This window comes from Balaenoptera acutorostrata, chromosome 2, assembly GCF_949987535.1.
Source record: "Balaenoptera acutorostrata chromosome 2, mBalAcu1.1, whole genome shotgun sequence".
NCBI lineage: Eukaryota > Metazoa > Chordata > Mammalia > Artiodactyla > Balaenopteridae > Balaenoptera > Balaenoptera acutorostrata.
The window spans coordinates 125628652-125645621 of NC_080065.1; the positions used below are offsets into that span (position 1 = coordinate 125628652).

A 16970-nucleotide genomic window follows, 5' to 3' on the forward strand; every position below is an offset into this window, starting at 1 on the left:
TTGAGAAGAAGAGAACACAAGTGTGGCCCTGAGAACTCATTTGAGAATGTAGCTTAGTGGTTAGAGTACAGCCTTGGATGTCAGACTTCCCGAGTTAACAGCCTGACTTTACTGCTCACCTTAAGCATCTACAACATGCGTGGAGTCAGAGCACCTACCTCCTGGCCCAGTGGGCCCTACTTAGTGAGCACTCCATGAATGTTAAATATTTATTTACCTAATAATGATTACTATGTACATCATAAAAGAAAGTCTCTCAAAGGCTACTGAAAGGAAAGCTCACAGAGAAGAGGCAGACATTTCTCAGTACTCACAAGGGCCCGATCTCTTCTGCTGGCCCATCTTGAGAAGTGGCTGCAGGTTCAGAGGCTCCCAGAGTCACTGTATCAGCCAAGTAGATGCCCAGGGGAGCTCCAGTGAAGCCAAGGAGAGCTTTTATCAGCAGCAGGGGCAGGAGGAGAGAGCAGCTGAAAAGCAGGAAGCCCAGAACCCACAGGAAACATTAGCTGGAGAAACAGTGTGCTCGGAAAAGCCCAGCCCTGAGTGAGGACTGGAGGCTTGAAGCTTAGAGGCAGGAAAGGGAGCCCCACGAAGAGTTCAAAGTAACTCATTGCTCCAGAGTTATTTCTGTACCATTTTCTCTGACTACCGAAGTAATACATTGGTACTTTACAGAGCTTTATATAATGCAAACAGCAAAAGAGTCCCCTACCAAAGTTTTTAAGAATCTTTTTATTGAAGTTTAATACCTGTAGAGAGATGCACAAATCATACTCAATGAATTTTCTCAAAGTGAGGTGCACGTGGGAAGCCAGTACCTAAATCTTAGAATATAACATTATCAGAACACCAGAAGTTCCCCTATCTTCCCCCTTCCAGTCATTATCAATCCCAATAGTAATCCCTTTCCTAATTTCTTTCCCCATAGATGGGTTTCGCCTGTTTTAAAATTTTAAATAAATGGGATCACACGGAACATATCCTTTTGTGTCTGGCTTGTTTGACTCAGCAGTATGTTGTGAGATTCATCCATATTGTTATTTAATATTTAATTGTATAGATATACCACAATGTATTTATTCATCTCATCATCAAATACTGATGAGTATTGGGGTAGTTTCCGGTTTTCAGTTATTGCCAATAATGCTAAGATCACGCTTGTACATATCTTTTGGTGAGCATATGTACTAATTTCTCTTGTGTATATCACTGGAAGTGGAATTGCTGGGTTATAGGATATGCATATGTTCAGCTTTGGACAGTCAAAGTACATGTAAGATCTCTCTGTGGGCTCCCGGAGAAACTTCACAATGTCACAACTCTCAAAGAGAAGAGGATGAGGAGGGGGCATCCAGTAGCACTTGTCTAACGGCCTCCCAGTGGAGGTCTCTGCTTCCACTCTATCCAGGACAACATGACCCGTCCCAAATTCCATTCATCCTGTCATCCCCATCCATCCTCCCCAGCAAATGCCCTTCTTTAAACCCAATCACACTTCCAGGGCAGAACTGCATCACATACCTGTCCACTTGCTGGCCTTGGATTGGATTTTAGTCATTTCTTGTATTCATTCATCCACATAACAAATATTGTGTGCCTACAACTCAACTGCACTCTTTTACCATCTGGGATTGGAGCAATGTACACACCCCTATCTTCATGGAGCTAGCATTCTAGTAGGAAGAGATAGACAAAAACAAATAAGAATATGTTAGTGGTGATGAGGGCAATGAAGAAAAATAAAGCAGAATAATAAGGAGAGTAAGAGGAGTGGGGTGGGAGAGGAATGTGTTATTGTATAATAAGGTAGTCAGAGAAGGCCTGCAAGATCTGGATTATGTTTTAAATGATCACTGGCTATTATGTTGGAAATGGGCTATATGGGAGTAAGGTGGAAGAAAGGAGACAGGAGGCCACCACAAGAGTCTGGGTAAGAGGGAATTCTCTGGTGGTCCTGTGGTTAGGACTCTGCGCTTTCACAGCTAAGGGCACAGTTTCAATCCCTGGCTGGGGAACTAAGATCCCTCAAGCCATGCGGCGCGGCCGAAAGTTAAAAAAAAAAAAAAAAGTCTGGGTAAGAGATGATGGTGAATTGGACTGAGGTGATGATAGTGACAGTGATGAGAAGTGGCTGCATTCAGCAAGTATCCAAAAGGTAGGTCTGACGAGATTTGCTGATAGATGATAGATGGAACGTGGAGCATGAGAGGGGAGTCAAAGGTGACTTGTTTCCTCCAGGAGCAATGCCTGCTTGCACAGACAGCATAGGCCCTGATGCCAGGGTCTGCCCACTGAATGGGCAGATGTCTTTCCCGGTTACAGCCAGTCCAACTTCCTATGTGAAAGATCTATTCTCTCCTGTCTCAGAGATGGTATGATATAAGTACTAAGACAAATGATTAGAATCAGATTACCAGTTGCAGCTCTCTCACTTACCAACTGTGTAATCTCGGGCAAGTTACCTAACCTCTCCAAGCCTCAGTTTCCGATTCTGGAAAAATGGGACAATAGTACCTCCTACATAGGGTTGTTGGGGATACTGAGATAGTTTACATAAATAGGCCTGGGCTATTTATGGGCTTAGAAAATACCTACGTTAAACTAGCTCCCAGTTAAAACAAGCAGACAGAAGGTTATGGAGTAAGGGTTATCTTTATTTGAATTGCAAAGTATAAATATAAACCAGGTTTGGAAATTCAGGTTTGTAACAGTTCAGTAATGGCACCAGAAACTTCCAGAAGGGACCACGACAGCATACCTTTGTAGTTTTGGTTAGGTGGGTGGGTTTACACAAAAGCCCTCCTCACCTCCAACCTTCTCTGTAGCAACTGGTAGGTTATCAATTACTGAGAACAGTCAGCTCCAATGTTTCCTGTTCCTCCTCAGCCTTTTTCTTTGCTAATACCTTTTCTAGATTATCCTCTGCTGCATTGACCCCTGCATGGAGTAGCACCAGAAGAATGGCAGGATAAGAGAAATGTCTTGACACAAGGGACAGTGAGTTCCCACTCTGTGGACCTGGGCCCATGGAGGGTGAGGGGCCAGGAAAGCTGCAGGCATGGAAGCCCAACTTCTTCTGAGACTGGGCAGGGAGAGGACACAGGGGAATACCGATATCTGTTACATCTTGACATCAGCACCTTGGGCTTTCAAAACACAAACGGTAGACACAATCGCCTAGGCAAGACTGCCGTCCAACTCATAGAGTGGATCTGACAAAGTTAGTTCCTACATCCTGACCATACAGAACTCCCCCTGTGGCACTCAGATCGTGGAAGATCTTCCGAAATGTGGACAGACAATAGATTACTACAGATGGATCACAGAGCCATCTCACATTTGCAGCAGAGGAGAGTAATGCTGAGCCAGATGGTGGGGGATGCAGGGTGGAGGGCCAGGAAATTGCCAAAGTAACAGTCTAGGCACTTGAAATATTATTGTTAGATTGTTAAAAACTAAATAAATTAACATACATAGAATAAAATAAATATATAATTTAAGAGGCATTTTACAAACAAACAAACAAACAAAAATAGTTGTTATTTTTCCATCTGGGTAGAAGTCCCAAAATTCAGAGTTCTCAGGTTTATGGTATTTCACAGTTAACTCATCAAATCCAGCACTGAAGGGTCCAAATGGCAGATCCCTTGGTGGCTTCTTGAGTACATGGCTTCTCAATCTTTGTTACTTTCTTCCAGTCCCCAAATCTTTTTCTTCCTCTCCTTCTTTTTTTTCAGGCAAAGATCCTGGAGCATATGGAATTTAACTGGCATTTTAATCCAGAAGATAAGTGTTTAAACAAACTTATGGGGGTAAGTAGGGCTTGGTGGAGGAGAATCAGAAGGGCACGAAGGTCCCTCACTTTTGCTTTCTTCTGACCCAGATCCCACTGGACATATTCTGTTTGGCACTTGAAGGCTCTGGTATTTTGGCAAAGCAGTTATGGGAGGCCCAATTTAGATGGCAACTGGGGATGAAGGAATCTTCATGGCTAGTTGTGAAGTCCTTCCCCTCTGCAGAGTCTGTGATCAACTTGTATCTTCTCAGAGGTAGCAGTCCCCAGCTGATTCCTAAAGCACAAGAAGAAGGCATTTAAAGCTGCATCCAGCTCAAGAGGTCTTAAGAGTCTCCTGGGTCCAGCTTTAAGAAGTGGAAAGATCTTCTGGGAAGGGGTGGGAAGGAGAAGAGACGAGGACGAGAGAAGCTGTCTTCTCAGGCATTGGTCTTGGGTATCTCTCTAGCAACTTCCACCCTAAGTGGAGATGCAGCACCGAGAACCTTTTTGAAAACAATTCTGCAGTGGGACCCTGACTCCATAGTAGCCTGCCCCCTAACTCCTAGGTCAAGAGAAGAATTCAGCATGCCTAGAAACAGATCTAGGAAAGGTGGTGATGGTACCATGGGGCAAAGGATGGACCATTACCTTGAGCACAGGTTTCTCTCAGTGGGACGTAGTCATGCCCAATTTCACTTTCTCTTCATTTTCCACATCATAACCTCCTCTCCTGTGGTACCTGAGGAAAGTAAGTTTTCTGAGCAAGCTCTGCCTGCTACAACAGGGTGCAGGTCCCAGAGCTGTCCTTCCAAAAGATTCTGGCCCAGTGATTCTCTCCATACTTGGAAAAGCCCAGAGGATACGGCAGCTCAACAGACCTCTGGCCAAAGGTCCAACTGCCCCAAAGGATGCCCCTCTCTAATGGCAGGCTACAATTTGCTCAGAACCTTCACCTCATTTATACAATCCTCACAACATCTTTATGAGGTAGGGGAACAGAGATTACAATCACTGAAAGATTACAACCCTTAGAAAGACAGGTAACTTGATCCAGGTCTCACAACAGATGAGTTGCACTGCTTGTAAATGGGCACAGAGTGCTTAGTAGGTCTCCTCAGTCTAGAATACAAGCTGGATTGAAAGCATGGCCTGGGGACTAGATGCCTCAGATTTGGAAGGATACACCAATAGCACCACCCATGCCCTGACTACCAAACCACACCCTAATGCCATCAGAGAACAGAGTCAGGAAAACGAACTGTGTGAAGCTGTAGCTCCATGGGTGGGTTGCTGAGCCTGTTGTGAGAAGCAGGACCTCCTGTGGCCTGGCGAGTTTTGCCCTGGGCTCTAGACACTGGACATATGTCATACCAGAGAAGCCAGGTTCTTGGAGAGCCTGTACCCAGGAATGTTAGTCAGACTCCTAGCCCAGGATTTGGGGGGTTAGAGGGCTCATGTGACCATCAGGTAGAAGATCCTGGAGGAGGAGGAATAGAAGTGATTTGCAAAAACAGCCTGTAACACTCACCAAAACATGAGAAGCCCCACGATGACCAGCAGACAGACGGATGACAGCACCACGACCACCACAACCAGGATGGTGGTGTGATCATACGTATATAAACGATTCTTCACTGGGAGGCTCAGCCCATGGCACCTCTCTCCATGGTAACCCGGGTGGCAGCTGGTTCAAAACAGAACAAAGCAGAGATGAAGTTAGTGGTTTGGCTTCACTCTTGGCAACGGGCCACCTATATAAGCCAGAGCCCACTCCTCACAGCTTCAGCCTGTCAGTCCCCAACTGTGATGCCTGTCCTTCCTCTAGCCTTCTCTAGTACAAGACTCTTTAGAAGCCCCTCTAAAGGCTCTGTGGACTTCCTGCTTCACTCCACGCCCTCCCCTTCTTCATTCCCTTTGGTTCTCTGGCACAAAATTCCTGCTCCAGGCAGGGAAAAAGCAAAGGAGGACTTCAGGTCTTGGCTAGATTGTTCCACACGTGGATGATTAATTACATGTGTGTTAAAATGTTCAGAGGACTTGGGCACAAGAGCTGGTGGGTTGAACTGAGGGGATTCAGTATCACTCCCTGTAGTGAGGCCCCTCAACGCTCTGACCCAGAAATAAACCCAGCCTTCCCCACCAATGCTTCCAGCGTCCAGTCCCTCTGCCACTGCCCAGCCTATTAATAGGCCCTGTTCCTTTGCCAGAAGTCATTTTTCTCAAGTTTCCTTCATTTAACTCCCAGCTCCCCCTGGGTGCAAGGCCCAACTTGAAAGCTGAATTTTGGCCTTTGGCCTCTGAACGCTGGGCTATCAGGCCTACTTCATCCCAGGACAAAGCAAACAAACCGAGAAAACATCTTCTTGCCTAGCTGTCCTGCCAGTACATTTTAGAATGTCAGAAAAAAACCCTTGGCTTTTCTTACTCAATAAAGAAATCAGATGGCAACTGCCTCTTCTAACACAAAACTTTTCCTGGAAGCCCTTGGGAAGACTGAGAAGTGCCTACAGCTGAACAAGCACATTCACGTCCCTTTCTTTTTTTGCGGGGGAGCTGCGCGGCGCGGCTTGTGGGATCTTAGTTGCCGACCAGGGATTGAACCCAGGCCCTCAGCAGTGAAAGCGCGGTCCTAACCACTGGACTGCCAGGGAATTCCCTCACATCCCTTTCTTTATCTGAGCGTCCCAGAGATCCTTTGATGTAGGCAGGAGCCCATGTTACAGAAAGGCAGAGCTATTTTCCCCACAGTCACACAGCAGGGCAGAGACATAGCCACAGATTGTCTGACGGTGAGCTCAGTGTGCTGCCCACACACATCCATAAATGCCCATTCAGGGATGCAGTGGCACTGTCTGCCTGGGGACTTTAGGCCACTAACTGCTGAAGGAAGCACCGAGAACCCGGTGGCCCTCTAATCTGAACTGCACATCCTCTGGGGAAAAGGTTAGGCACCTGGTTCCTTAGAGCAAGGAATCCCTTCTTCCTGCCGAGAGGTATCAGGAAAGTTCCAACGAGCAGACCTATCAGACCCAGGGCCCGGGCTGCCCCTGCCTTCCTGCCCAGCGCCTCTTCCCTTCCCAGCTCCTCCTGGGTGTTTCGGGGAACCACCTCACTGCAGGATGAATGTAGGTCAGGCCCACAGCAGAGCACACAGCTCCTTGCCCAGCCTCTCCATGCATCTGTCCCATTGGCCCAGGTGGACAAAACAATGACCCCTATCCTGCCAGGACATAGAGGATGCTCTTAGGAGCACCCCTGGAAAATCACTTGTTCAAAGCACTTTACAGTTTATAAGACACTATCCTTATCGACTAGCTTAACTGAGACTCATAACACCCTGGTAGCCAGGTATAACCTCTTTTACGTATTGAAAGACTAAGATTAGGGTCAGAGAGAGTAAATGATTTGCGAAACGTTTCACAACTAGGGAGCAGAAGGGCCAAATTCCAAATTCATAATTCTTTCCATTCTGAACAGTGTAGGTTACCCCAAGGAAACACATATCTAATGGGCTTGATGGGTTTCTGGAGCAGAAACAGAGAGCGGTCTAACTCTGCTCTCTCAGTTATTATTACTGTTATCTTGAATGATAAATAACAATTAATAGCACACATTACTTACTTATAGGCTTACACATTACTTACATAGGCTTACTTACACATTACTTACATAGGCTTACTTTGAGCCAAGTACTCTGTGCTAATTGCTTTACAAGGATCATTTCATGTAATCTTAAAAACATCTCTATGAAGTAGGAGTTACTATCCCCATTTTAAAGATGAAGAGACTGAGGCTAAATTTCTATTATATAACCTGCCCAAGATTACACAGGTAGTGAGTGGTAGAGCCAGGATTTGACCCAGCAGTCTGGCTGACTTCAGAGACCGTGCTTTCCTGCGGGGAGGGAAGCTGAAATTGAGTCTGTTTTTCACTTCCAGCCCATCATTCAAACCCCAAAGGTACTTACTCAGATGATAGAAATAAAGCTTGGCCTCAGAGTCCCGCAATTCAGTTACATAATCCCTCCACCCCCACCCTGAGTCAAAAGGATAATAATGTAAACATCCTAATATTACCCACGTCCCCCTCCCTTTGCAGACAACTTCTGGCTCCCCCAGGGAAGGAGCATTCCAAGCATCCCAGGGTGAGGGTAAGATCGTGTGTCTTGCCCAGAGCCAGTGACCCATCAAACCAGGATGTGTTCCTCCTACCCACGTCTGTGGCCCATTTCAGAACTTGTATTACAACAGAAGCAAGGACCCTCTAGAGTACAGAGACATCTTCCAAATTGGATTTCTCCACCCCTAACCCAGGAGGTGGAGGGGGCACCATTTGGTGGAGGGGACTCAGAATACATGAGTTCCAGACTGGTCCTGCTGCTATTTCTAGCCAGGTGATCTGGAGCAAGTTACGGTCGCATTTCCAAGCTTCAGTTTTCTCATGTGAAAGGCAGGAATAATAAAGGCCTACCTCACTAGAGCTTTGTGAAGATCAAATGAGATAATACAAATAAAAGCACTTAATAAAAGGCCAAGTCCCACATGTGTGGGAGTTACTATATAATCAGATTCCGGAGGATACTGCCCATATCCTGAGGAAGGGAGCACCAAAGTCAGATGTAGCCAAAGAGAACGGGGCTCGCCATTCCTTCTTGGCATCTGGGCAGTGAGGCCAAGTAGAGCCTTCAGGCCTGTCTCTCTTCCAGCTCTGAGTCCTCGTCAGGCTAACTGTCCCCAGGTTTCCTCCAGCCACAGGAAACTTTGCAGCCAGTTTCTGGGTCAGCAGCTCATCAGGAGCCCCAGGAAACTGCTCTTTGAGGGCAACTTTTGGCTGGTGACACAAAAGGGTTTTCCTGTGGGTGATGGCTGCAGAGGGCGGTTTAGGAAGCCGGCCAGCCTCAAGCTCACCACGGCAGCCTGACACACCCCGGCTGGTGGTTGCTGGGTCTGGAGGCAAGAAGGAGCCACAAAGCGTCCCAGATGTAGGTGCCCAGATGTCACATTCTCCCAAACCAGGAGCTCTGTGTCTTCTTGCTGCCTTCTGCCCTGAGTACCAAGGGCAGGAGGCAGGAGGCAGCCAAGCCAGACACAGAATCCAGCCCCTTGAAAATCTGCCTAGGAAGCAGATACAGAGTCTTCCCATCAGATTCCATGCTCTTCAATTAGTAAAAGCCTTCGGAGACCTCTAGTATAATAGCTGCCCTCTGTAAAATCATGCTCCAACTCTGTAAGAACAGACAGGGAAGAAGGACGCAATCCAACACCCAGTGCAGCCTGGGGGCATGAAAAGCATGTTGGACTGGAAGTCAGGCACCTGAGTGCCTGTCCTGTTTCCACACACTTTATTTAGCTGTTGATCTCAGACAAATCACTTCCTACTTCCGGGCTCCAGTTTCCTCATCTTTCAAGTACAGACAGCAAGCCCTGCCTACCCAGCAGAGGGCTTTTGAGAATACAGGGCTGTATTTTCCCGTCCCCTAGAATAGCTGGCACCAAGTAGGTGCTCAACAGAGACCTGTTGGGCTCAACTCATATTAAATGTAAACTGAAAAGCTCCAGGGCAAAGGAAGGAAGGCACTGTCACAGTTACCATCACCATCCCTAGGGTCACCTTGACCCTGGACACCACTATCTAGGTTCTCTGGGATTAGGTCGTCAGTCAAGCTCAGCTCTCCAGGAGAGCAGCCTTAAAAGGGTTCTCAGCTGAGCGGTGGAAGTCCGTCCACCAACGCCCTGGACCAGTTCGGCCGAGACAGATTTCTGGCCTCGATCCATCTTGACTACACTCAGAGTCACTGCCTCCACCCTGTGCTAATGAGGCCAGTTTACAAATTTAGGACAAACATTCCCTACCCTGTCTCAAGACTTCTGGAAGAATAATTTGGGGACTGTCTAGGTCACTCTTTTTTTTTTTTTTTTAACATCTTGATTAGAGTGTAATTTCTTTACAATATTGTGTTAGTTTCTGCTGTATAACAAAGGGAATCAGCTATATGTATACATATATCCCCATACTTCCTCCCTCTTGCATCTCCCTCCCACTGTCTAGGTCACTCTTAAGCAACCCCCTCCAATACCAAGCTCTTGACAAGGATATGAAAGGAGAGGATGCACAAGTGACTGTAGACATGGAGGGGGGTGATGGGTCTGTCTGACAATTGCCAAATACAGGGCAACTCTGCTATATGAGATCAGATGGGACAAGGAAGCTTTAAAAAAAACCCAAAGGAGCTGTACCAATCACAGCAGAAGAGATGCGAGGCAGCCAGCCTTCTTGACAGGCTGGGAAGCGGTGTGCACACAGCAATCTCCTGACTCTGTCCAGAGTCTCCCAGGTCACCGAGGCTGCCACTCCACAGAAACTCAGGCCCAGCAGAAGAGAGTGCATGTTTACAGCCTGATGTGGGTGTTGGTCTCAGGCACAGTGGCGACATTATGCCTGCCACAGAGCATGGCAGTGTCGTCACCCCTGAGGGGTTGCCAAGGCAGCCATTTGCTGGGCTTGGCCTAGCAGAGTGGCTGGGGAACCCATGGCCTCTCCACCCACACCCCTGCCCAGGGAAGGGGTGGTGCTGCCTGACCGGGGGCTGATGCCTACTGAGTTGGGTTCTATTTTCCGTTGATCTTACACAAAGGAAGTGTTCTCCCACCCCCATAGCCAAAGGTCAATACCCACCATGTCCCCCACCTCCTGGCCCTCGCCAGGGTGAGGAAGAAGGGAGGAGGGGCTTCTCCTTGCTCCCACAATGATTGCTTTCTCTACAGTCCTGCCATGTCTTAGAATCAACCCACATTTGCTCACTCACATGCACATATGTCTGAGTACACATACCTGCATAGCACATATCCAAATGCACCTCATACCTACCTGCAGGACTTGGGAAAGAAGGCCACGGGAGCTCCACTCCACCCAGGAGCCCCACTCTGCCATGTTTCCTACTGGCTTCTCCCATCTGGAGTAGGGCATGAGGCAGAAATGAAGAACCTGCCTTCAGGTGTCAGCTCTCCTAGCGTGTGCTCATTTCTGAGCAAGCAGGAAATGCCCCCAAAGATGAAAGAGCGTCACAAACCCACGCCACAGGAAATTGCATCCTATGCTGGGGGGAGCCCCTTCCGCTGACTAAAAATATTTCCCCTCCTCCCAACTTCCTCCCAGAGGTTGAGAAGAAACTGAGTGGATTTATGAATTCAAGAAACAGTGACAACCAGGAACAGCCATCAGGCTGACAAAGAGTGAGCTGTTAACAGTCAGCCCCGGGGAAGAGACACTTACATGCAGGATGGAGCCCGGAGCTCCTTCACGTATTTGCATTCTCCGTGGATGCAGAAGTCCTTGTATTTCCGAAGACATGGGTCTCTCTTCTTCCCTAACCCCTTGCCTTTCTTCTTTCTTTTCCCACGCTCCTCCTTGCTCGGTGTGGCCAGAGCTTGTGGCTTGGAAGAGAAAGCAGCTGCAGTAGAAAAGTACCCTGTTAAGTCTTTGACTTCCTCAGGGGAAAAAATCAGAACAGCACAGTGTCTGGAAGGACGTTTTGATCCTACCTGAAGTCAGAGGCCTGGGAAGGCCTCTCGGCTCAGTGCCTCCCAAGAGCTGAAGGAAGACTGGGCAGACCTCCCAAAAGTGGTGGAGGAAGTAGAGGCTGGGGGGTCCCAAGGAAGGCATTTCATAAACTCAGTTTAAGGACCTCATTCTATGGACTTGAGGACACGGGGAGTGGGATGGGTAAGCTGGGACGAAGTGAGAGAGTGGCATGGACATATACACACTACCAAATGTAAAACAGATAGCTAGTGGGAAGCAGCCGCATAGCACAGGGAGATCAGCTCAGTGCTTTGTGTCAACCTAGAGGGGTGGGAGGGAGACGTAAGAGGGAGGGGATAAGGGGATGTATGTATATGTATAGCTGATTCACTTTGTTATACAGCAGAAATTAACACACCATTGTAAAGCAATTATACTCCAGTAAAGATGTTAAAAAAAAAAAAAAAAGACTACTGGGTCCAAGTGACACTAAAAAAAAAAAAGGACCTCATTCTAAGAATGCTAGCTTCTGTTGAGTAACTGCAGCTGATTGGGCAATTCTACTGACCTCATCCCCACCCCACTGTCCATCCTCATCTCCTACTCCCCCACGCCCACTTGGTTCTATTTTGGCCTTAAATCAGCCTCATTTCCTGATGCTGCACTCAGTGACCCATTTGCAGGAAGACAGCGTCAGAGATAAAAAATTGCTTCTGGAGAAGGTACTTGGAGGGTATTTTAGAGGGAAGAGGCTCCTAAAATAAGAACAGTGCCCATGTCCAGGTGGTCCTCTCTGGGGTACCCATTAGCAGCAGCGTACCATGATCCCAGAGCAGAACCAGGCTCAGGGACAGCAAGCAGGCCACCCCTGGTCAGAGATTTGCTGTTTTAACTTTTTAAATTTTTTTTAATTTTAAAAATATTTTTATTGATCTATAGTTGATTTACAATAGTGTGCTAATTTCAAAGAGCCTTGCTTTTTTGACATCAAGCAAAATATTTACCCTGCTCTGTGTGCTATTTGCAGCTCACCACTTCTCTCAAAGGTCCATTTACATTTATCCCCAGATGTCCTGTTTATAGCTCCCTAGGATGGGGAGTACAGTGCACAAGAAGCAGAAAGATGGAAAGTAAAGAACTATCAGAAGGAACTAGAACAATGATAACTCTCCCCAGTCTTTCCACACTTAAAAAGGGAAAAACAACCTCACACAGACATCCAGCTGGGACTGATCATGGGCTATGCCCATCAGCCCAGGGGTCTGACACAAGTCTCCCCTCCCCTGTCCCAGCAGAAAAAAATGTGCCTTCTGTCTATGGCTATAGCCACATGTCTGGCAGAAGGATGAGCATCATACATTAGACTGGAGTCCTAGGATCCTCAAGGTGGAATTGACTTAAAAAAATATGGCTTTCCATTTTCAGATGAAAAACTTGAGGTCCCGAAAGGCAGTGACTTGCCCAAGGTCCTACAGTTTGGGGATCTGAAATGTGGTCTCTGGACTCCATATCCAGTGTTCTTTCCCAACACACCAAGCTGCCTCACACAACCCAGTCCCCTCTTCCAGACAAGCCCAGAGCACCTGGGATGCTGAGCCAGGAATGAGACAACGAATGGGCTCTGAAGTCAGCAGACCCGTGTTCGAATTTCAGCCATGTGATCTTGGGCAAGTCACTTAATCTCTCTGAACCCTGGAGCTCTCAGTAAAAAGTGGAGAACAGGTGTTCCTATCTCAGAGGGTTGCAGCAAGGATTAATTAACCCACAATAACATGTTAAGTGCCTAGAATAGAGGAGGCACTTAATAAATGATAACAGTTATTTATTTCAGGTGATAGGATTCCTAGACCTGAAAAATAGTCTTTGCCCAGCAAACCCAAGAAAAAAGAAAAGGCAGATGCCAGTAGTCCCATAGACTCTTGTTTCCTCTGGTGCAGACCCAGGCCCTTTCAGAACTCAGAAGGTGAGGCAGATGCTCAGAGGAAACCAGTGACCATGGCTGTGGTGAAATTGAGGCAGGAGGGCCCAGCCGATCAGAAGAAGGAGGGAGAGGGACTTCCCTGGTGGCGCAGTGGTTAAGAATTCGCCTGCCTCAAAAAAAAAAAAAAAAAGAATTCGCCTGCCAATGCAAGGGACACGGATTCGAGCCCTGGTCTGGGAAGATCCCACATGCCGCGGAGCAACTAAGCCCGTGCGCCACTACTGAGCCTGCACTCTAGAGCCCACGAACCACAACTACTGAGCCCGTGTGCCCCAACTACTGAAGCCCACACGCCTAAAGCCCGTGCTCTGCAACAAGAGAAGCCACCGCAATGAGAAGCCCGTGCACCACAATGAAGAGTAGCCCCCGCTCCCTGCAACTAGAAAAAGCCCACGCGCAGCAACGAAGACCCAGCACAGCCAAAAATAAATAAATAAATAAATTTATTTATTCAAAAAAAAAGAAAAGGGAGGGAGAGAGTGACAGGGTGACAGCCAGGCTCCTGAGGGGAGAGGGAGCAGTGAGTCAGGTCTGCAGAGCTAGGAGGAGCAGCTGTGTGGGTGGAGGGTGAGTCACAGCCCAGCTCTGCCCTGCCTATGAGGAGAGGGCCAGGAGAATCCAGGTTGTTCAGGCCAGGAGTGACCCCCAGAGGGCCACTGTGAGAGGATGGAAGGTGGGAACCCAGCCTCAGCTTTGGAGCAGACCCTTGATGTATACTAAATAGAGACAGCACCTAAGGGAAGCTCTGGGTAAGGAAGAAGGGTGGCAGAGGAGCAGACGGAGCTAGAACAGGTGGATATCTTTCCAACCAAATATAGTCATTCCGGGGCTCCAGGGCTCAGTCCCTGCTCCACCCTTAAGAATCTCTGCAGGTGACTGGGGGCAAGGAAGCAGGCAATACTGGAGGCTCTGGACTCTGCCCCGTGCTTGTATTTACTTAGCCACAGCACCTCTGCCGGTTGAAGGATCCCATTTGGCCCTTCCTCCCTTGGAGTCTCTCTCAGGGACTCAAGGTGGTCCGGAAGTATCCAGGCTTGTGTAGGATTTGTAGACACCCAGCATATCAATACAGCTCTCTAGGGACCCAGTGCTCAGCATTCACAGCCTCCCGAGGAGGTGCTGGCCTAACCTGGGGGGGACCAAGTGTTCCTCGTTCCCCTGTTTCCCCAACCTGGAGACAGGTGGATGGAGGAGACTAACACTGCACACCTTGTATGTGCCTAGCATCTCCACATCTGTTACCTTATTTTGTACATAATAGTCAGTTGAGGTGGGAATTAGGACTTGTGCACATTTTTTCATAGAAACTCTAAGGAAAGCATCTCAACCATTCCTTGTTCCTATCACCCAGCTTACCTCAGAGGAATGTACCAACCTCACACACCTTGCCTGTTTCAATTTGCCTCAGAGTATCCAGAAAGGCAGCAACGTGGCATGTGAGACCATGTTGGGCAAGAAAGACAACAGGATCTACATTCTAGGATCCCCCAGTGAGTTTGTCAGGCCAAGCGGCTTTTCCTTGAGGTCCTCCATGAAAACCCCCAAACCACAGGTGTGCCCAATCGTTATAAATGCCAGATCCACTTATTCTTCAACTGTCCACCGGGGTCCGAGGATGGGCATCCCTCACACCCACCTCTGAAAAGGTCCAGGTCTGTCTCTTCCAAGTCCAGGACTTCCCGGCCTCGGCCACCTCCCGGGGGCAGCAGCTGGTCCGTAGATTGAGTAGGGGAGTCCAGATTGCTGGTTCCAGCCGCCAGCCCTCTCCGAAGCCGCTCCAGGCTGTCGCCGGTCACCAACACCGAGAGCACTACGGGTGAGGGGCGAGGCCGCTTCAGAACCCCCGCCCAGACCCCCGTCGCCACGTACCGCTGCCGGCGCCCGCCTGCCAGGGAGCACGGGCCCCACCAAGTGGCCCGCGCCGGGGGCGCTGCAGCGATCTTCCTCCGTGTCCCCAACAGAGCGTCCCCATCCCCCCCGACCCCCGGCAGCCCTCTTACCTGCAGCCAGAAAGAGCTTCAGCACCACCGACGGCAGCAGCTTCATGGTCCCGGACTCGGCGGAGGCGGCGAGGCAGCAATCACTTAGGAGGCGGCGGCCACCGGGTGCTGGCACGGGAGCCGGGCGGGAGGAGCGCAGGAGACCCTGCCGGGCACGTTCTGCTGCCGGCCTCTGGGTGCAAGCCTGGCTGGGATCTGCGCGGAGCTCGCGGCCGCTGGGCGTCTCTGTATTCACTCCGTCTGTCCGTCCGCCCGAGCCCTTGAGCCTCACTCAGGATGGCCAGCTGCCTTCCGCGCGCAGCTCTCTCGGTAGACTGAGCGCTCCCGGGCTTGCGGCCGGGAATAAGGCTCCTGGAGGCGCCGAGGCTCCGCCCCGCCCCCTGCCGCCCCGCCCCCACCTCCTCCCGCGCTGGGACTCCCGCCCGGCTCCAGGCGCCTGCCGCCCAGCCCCGGACCCCGTGGGCGCGGCTGGGAAAAGGGGCGGGAGAAGGGGGCGGCGCTCACATATTTCGGGACTAGGCCAGGGCAGCCGCGGCCTGACTGTGGGTAGGGCTGCTGGCCGGCAGGTGGCGGGGACCAGCTCCTACCTTTCCCCATATAAGCTTGTCACGCTGCAGCCTTGGGACTGCTGAGCTGCGCTTCGCCCTTGGACACCCCTCATTCCTTCCCCTCTTCCAGGCCTGGTCCCTCCGGTCATCCCTGCTCTAAACCAGAGATCTCCACCCATGTCATCTTCTGAGCTTCAGAAACCCTCTTCTTTGCCTACCGATAAATCAAGTAGTAAATAATAATTAATTCATTTATCATTTAAAATTAGACACATGAATGCCAGGAGGTCTTGTGAGCCCAAGGTTACCAGAGTTGCAGTTGCAGTTACCTGGTATCAACCCAGCAAAAGCAAAGGAAGTTAGTAGTAGTCTTCCAGCCACTGGAGTGGCTTCTCCCCATCTTTGTCCCAGAGGACAATGTCTCCATTAGGATTTTTGAACTATTGAGTATAATCCCCAGGCTTCTGGGATTGGAGAGACACAGGCTGTGGAACAAGCCTCCTACTTTCCCTTGCCTTTGAACACCACCTTCTTCTCCAACATAAAAGCTGAGCCCCCTCCCACAGGACCCAGCTGGCTAGCCTAGGTTGCCACGTTCAACAGGTGCTAGGAGATTGATGTGTTTTTCTTCCAACTTATGAATTTTTACAGGGGTCTTCTGGAGTCAATGTCCTGACCCAAAGAAATGACTCTCTCAGTAGGCATTTCAGCTCCCAGGGACACGCTGGGATGGGAGTTGTATGACACAGGGCTGGGTTGGCATTCAGAGCCCTCAGATTGTGCCAGATAGAGCTGCTTGCCTGATTCAGCCCATGTGTAGGGATAAAAACAGGCCTGCTATTTATACATAGTCTATCCCACTCTCCCTCCCCATCCCCACTTCTGCAGGGGTCAGTGGGGCTTTGCCCTCTTAACTTGTCCCTAGCAACTCTCCCCAGGTTTAGGTTTCCATAATGCCCTGGAATCACTACAGATCTAAGCTGGAATCCTAACTTTGCTTCTTACTGTGTGACCTTGGACAAGATATTTAATCTCACTGAGTCTCAGTTTCCACACCTCTCAAATGGGAATAACAATAATAATAATGCCTACTTTGTAGAGAGCTTCGTGAAGATTGAACGAGGGAACACATATAGAGCAGTTAG

At 49.2% G+C, this 16970-nt stretch overlaps 1 protein-coding gene across 2 annotated transcripts; it reads right to left on the reverse strand.

The window, feature by feature from the left end:
- Positions 1 to 2633: 2633 nt before the first annotated feature.
- On the reverse strand, positions 2634 to 15623 carry HBEGF (heparin binding EGF like growth factor). 2 transcript variants are annotated; one of them, XM_007194085.2, is made up of 6 exons: positions 15278 to 15620; positions 14914 to 15087; positions 11048 to 11225; positions 5304 to 5459; positions 4424 to 4514; positions 2634 to 4070 (listed from the first exon to the last, which is right to left on the reverse strand). In XM_007194085.2, exons 1-5 carry the CDS (start codon positions 15321 to 15323, stop codon positions 4442 to 4444), a joined length of 627 nt encoding a protein of 208 aa, XP_007194147.1. In that variant the 5' UTR covers positions 15324 to 15620; the 3' UTR covers positions 2634 to 4070; positions 4424 to 4441. The 2 variants fall into 2 exon arrangements, with proteins under 2 accessions (XP_007194147.1, XP_007194146.1); XM_007194084.2 differs by lacking the exon at positions 4424 to 4514 and having other exon boundaries at positions 15278 to 15623.
- Between the last annotated feature and the right edge of the window lie 1347 nt (positions 15624 to 16970).

Excerpts from the sequence above, each read along its gene's own strand:
- HBEGF (XM_007194084.2), bottom strand. The coding sequence starts at position 15,323 with ATGAAGCTGCTGCCGTCGGTGGTGCTGAAGCTCTTTCTGGCTGCAG. Across the intron at positions 15,088-15,277 it reads GAAGCTCTTTCTGGCTGCAG|TGCTCTCGGTGTTGGTGACC; the intron begins GTAAGAGGGCTG and ends CCTCACCCGTAG. Across the intron at positions 11,226-14,913 it reads AGACCTGGACCTTTTCAGAG|CTGCTTTCTCTTCCAAGCCA; the intron begins GTGGGTGTGAGG and ends TTTCTACTGCAG.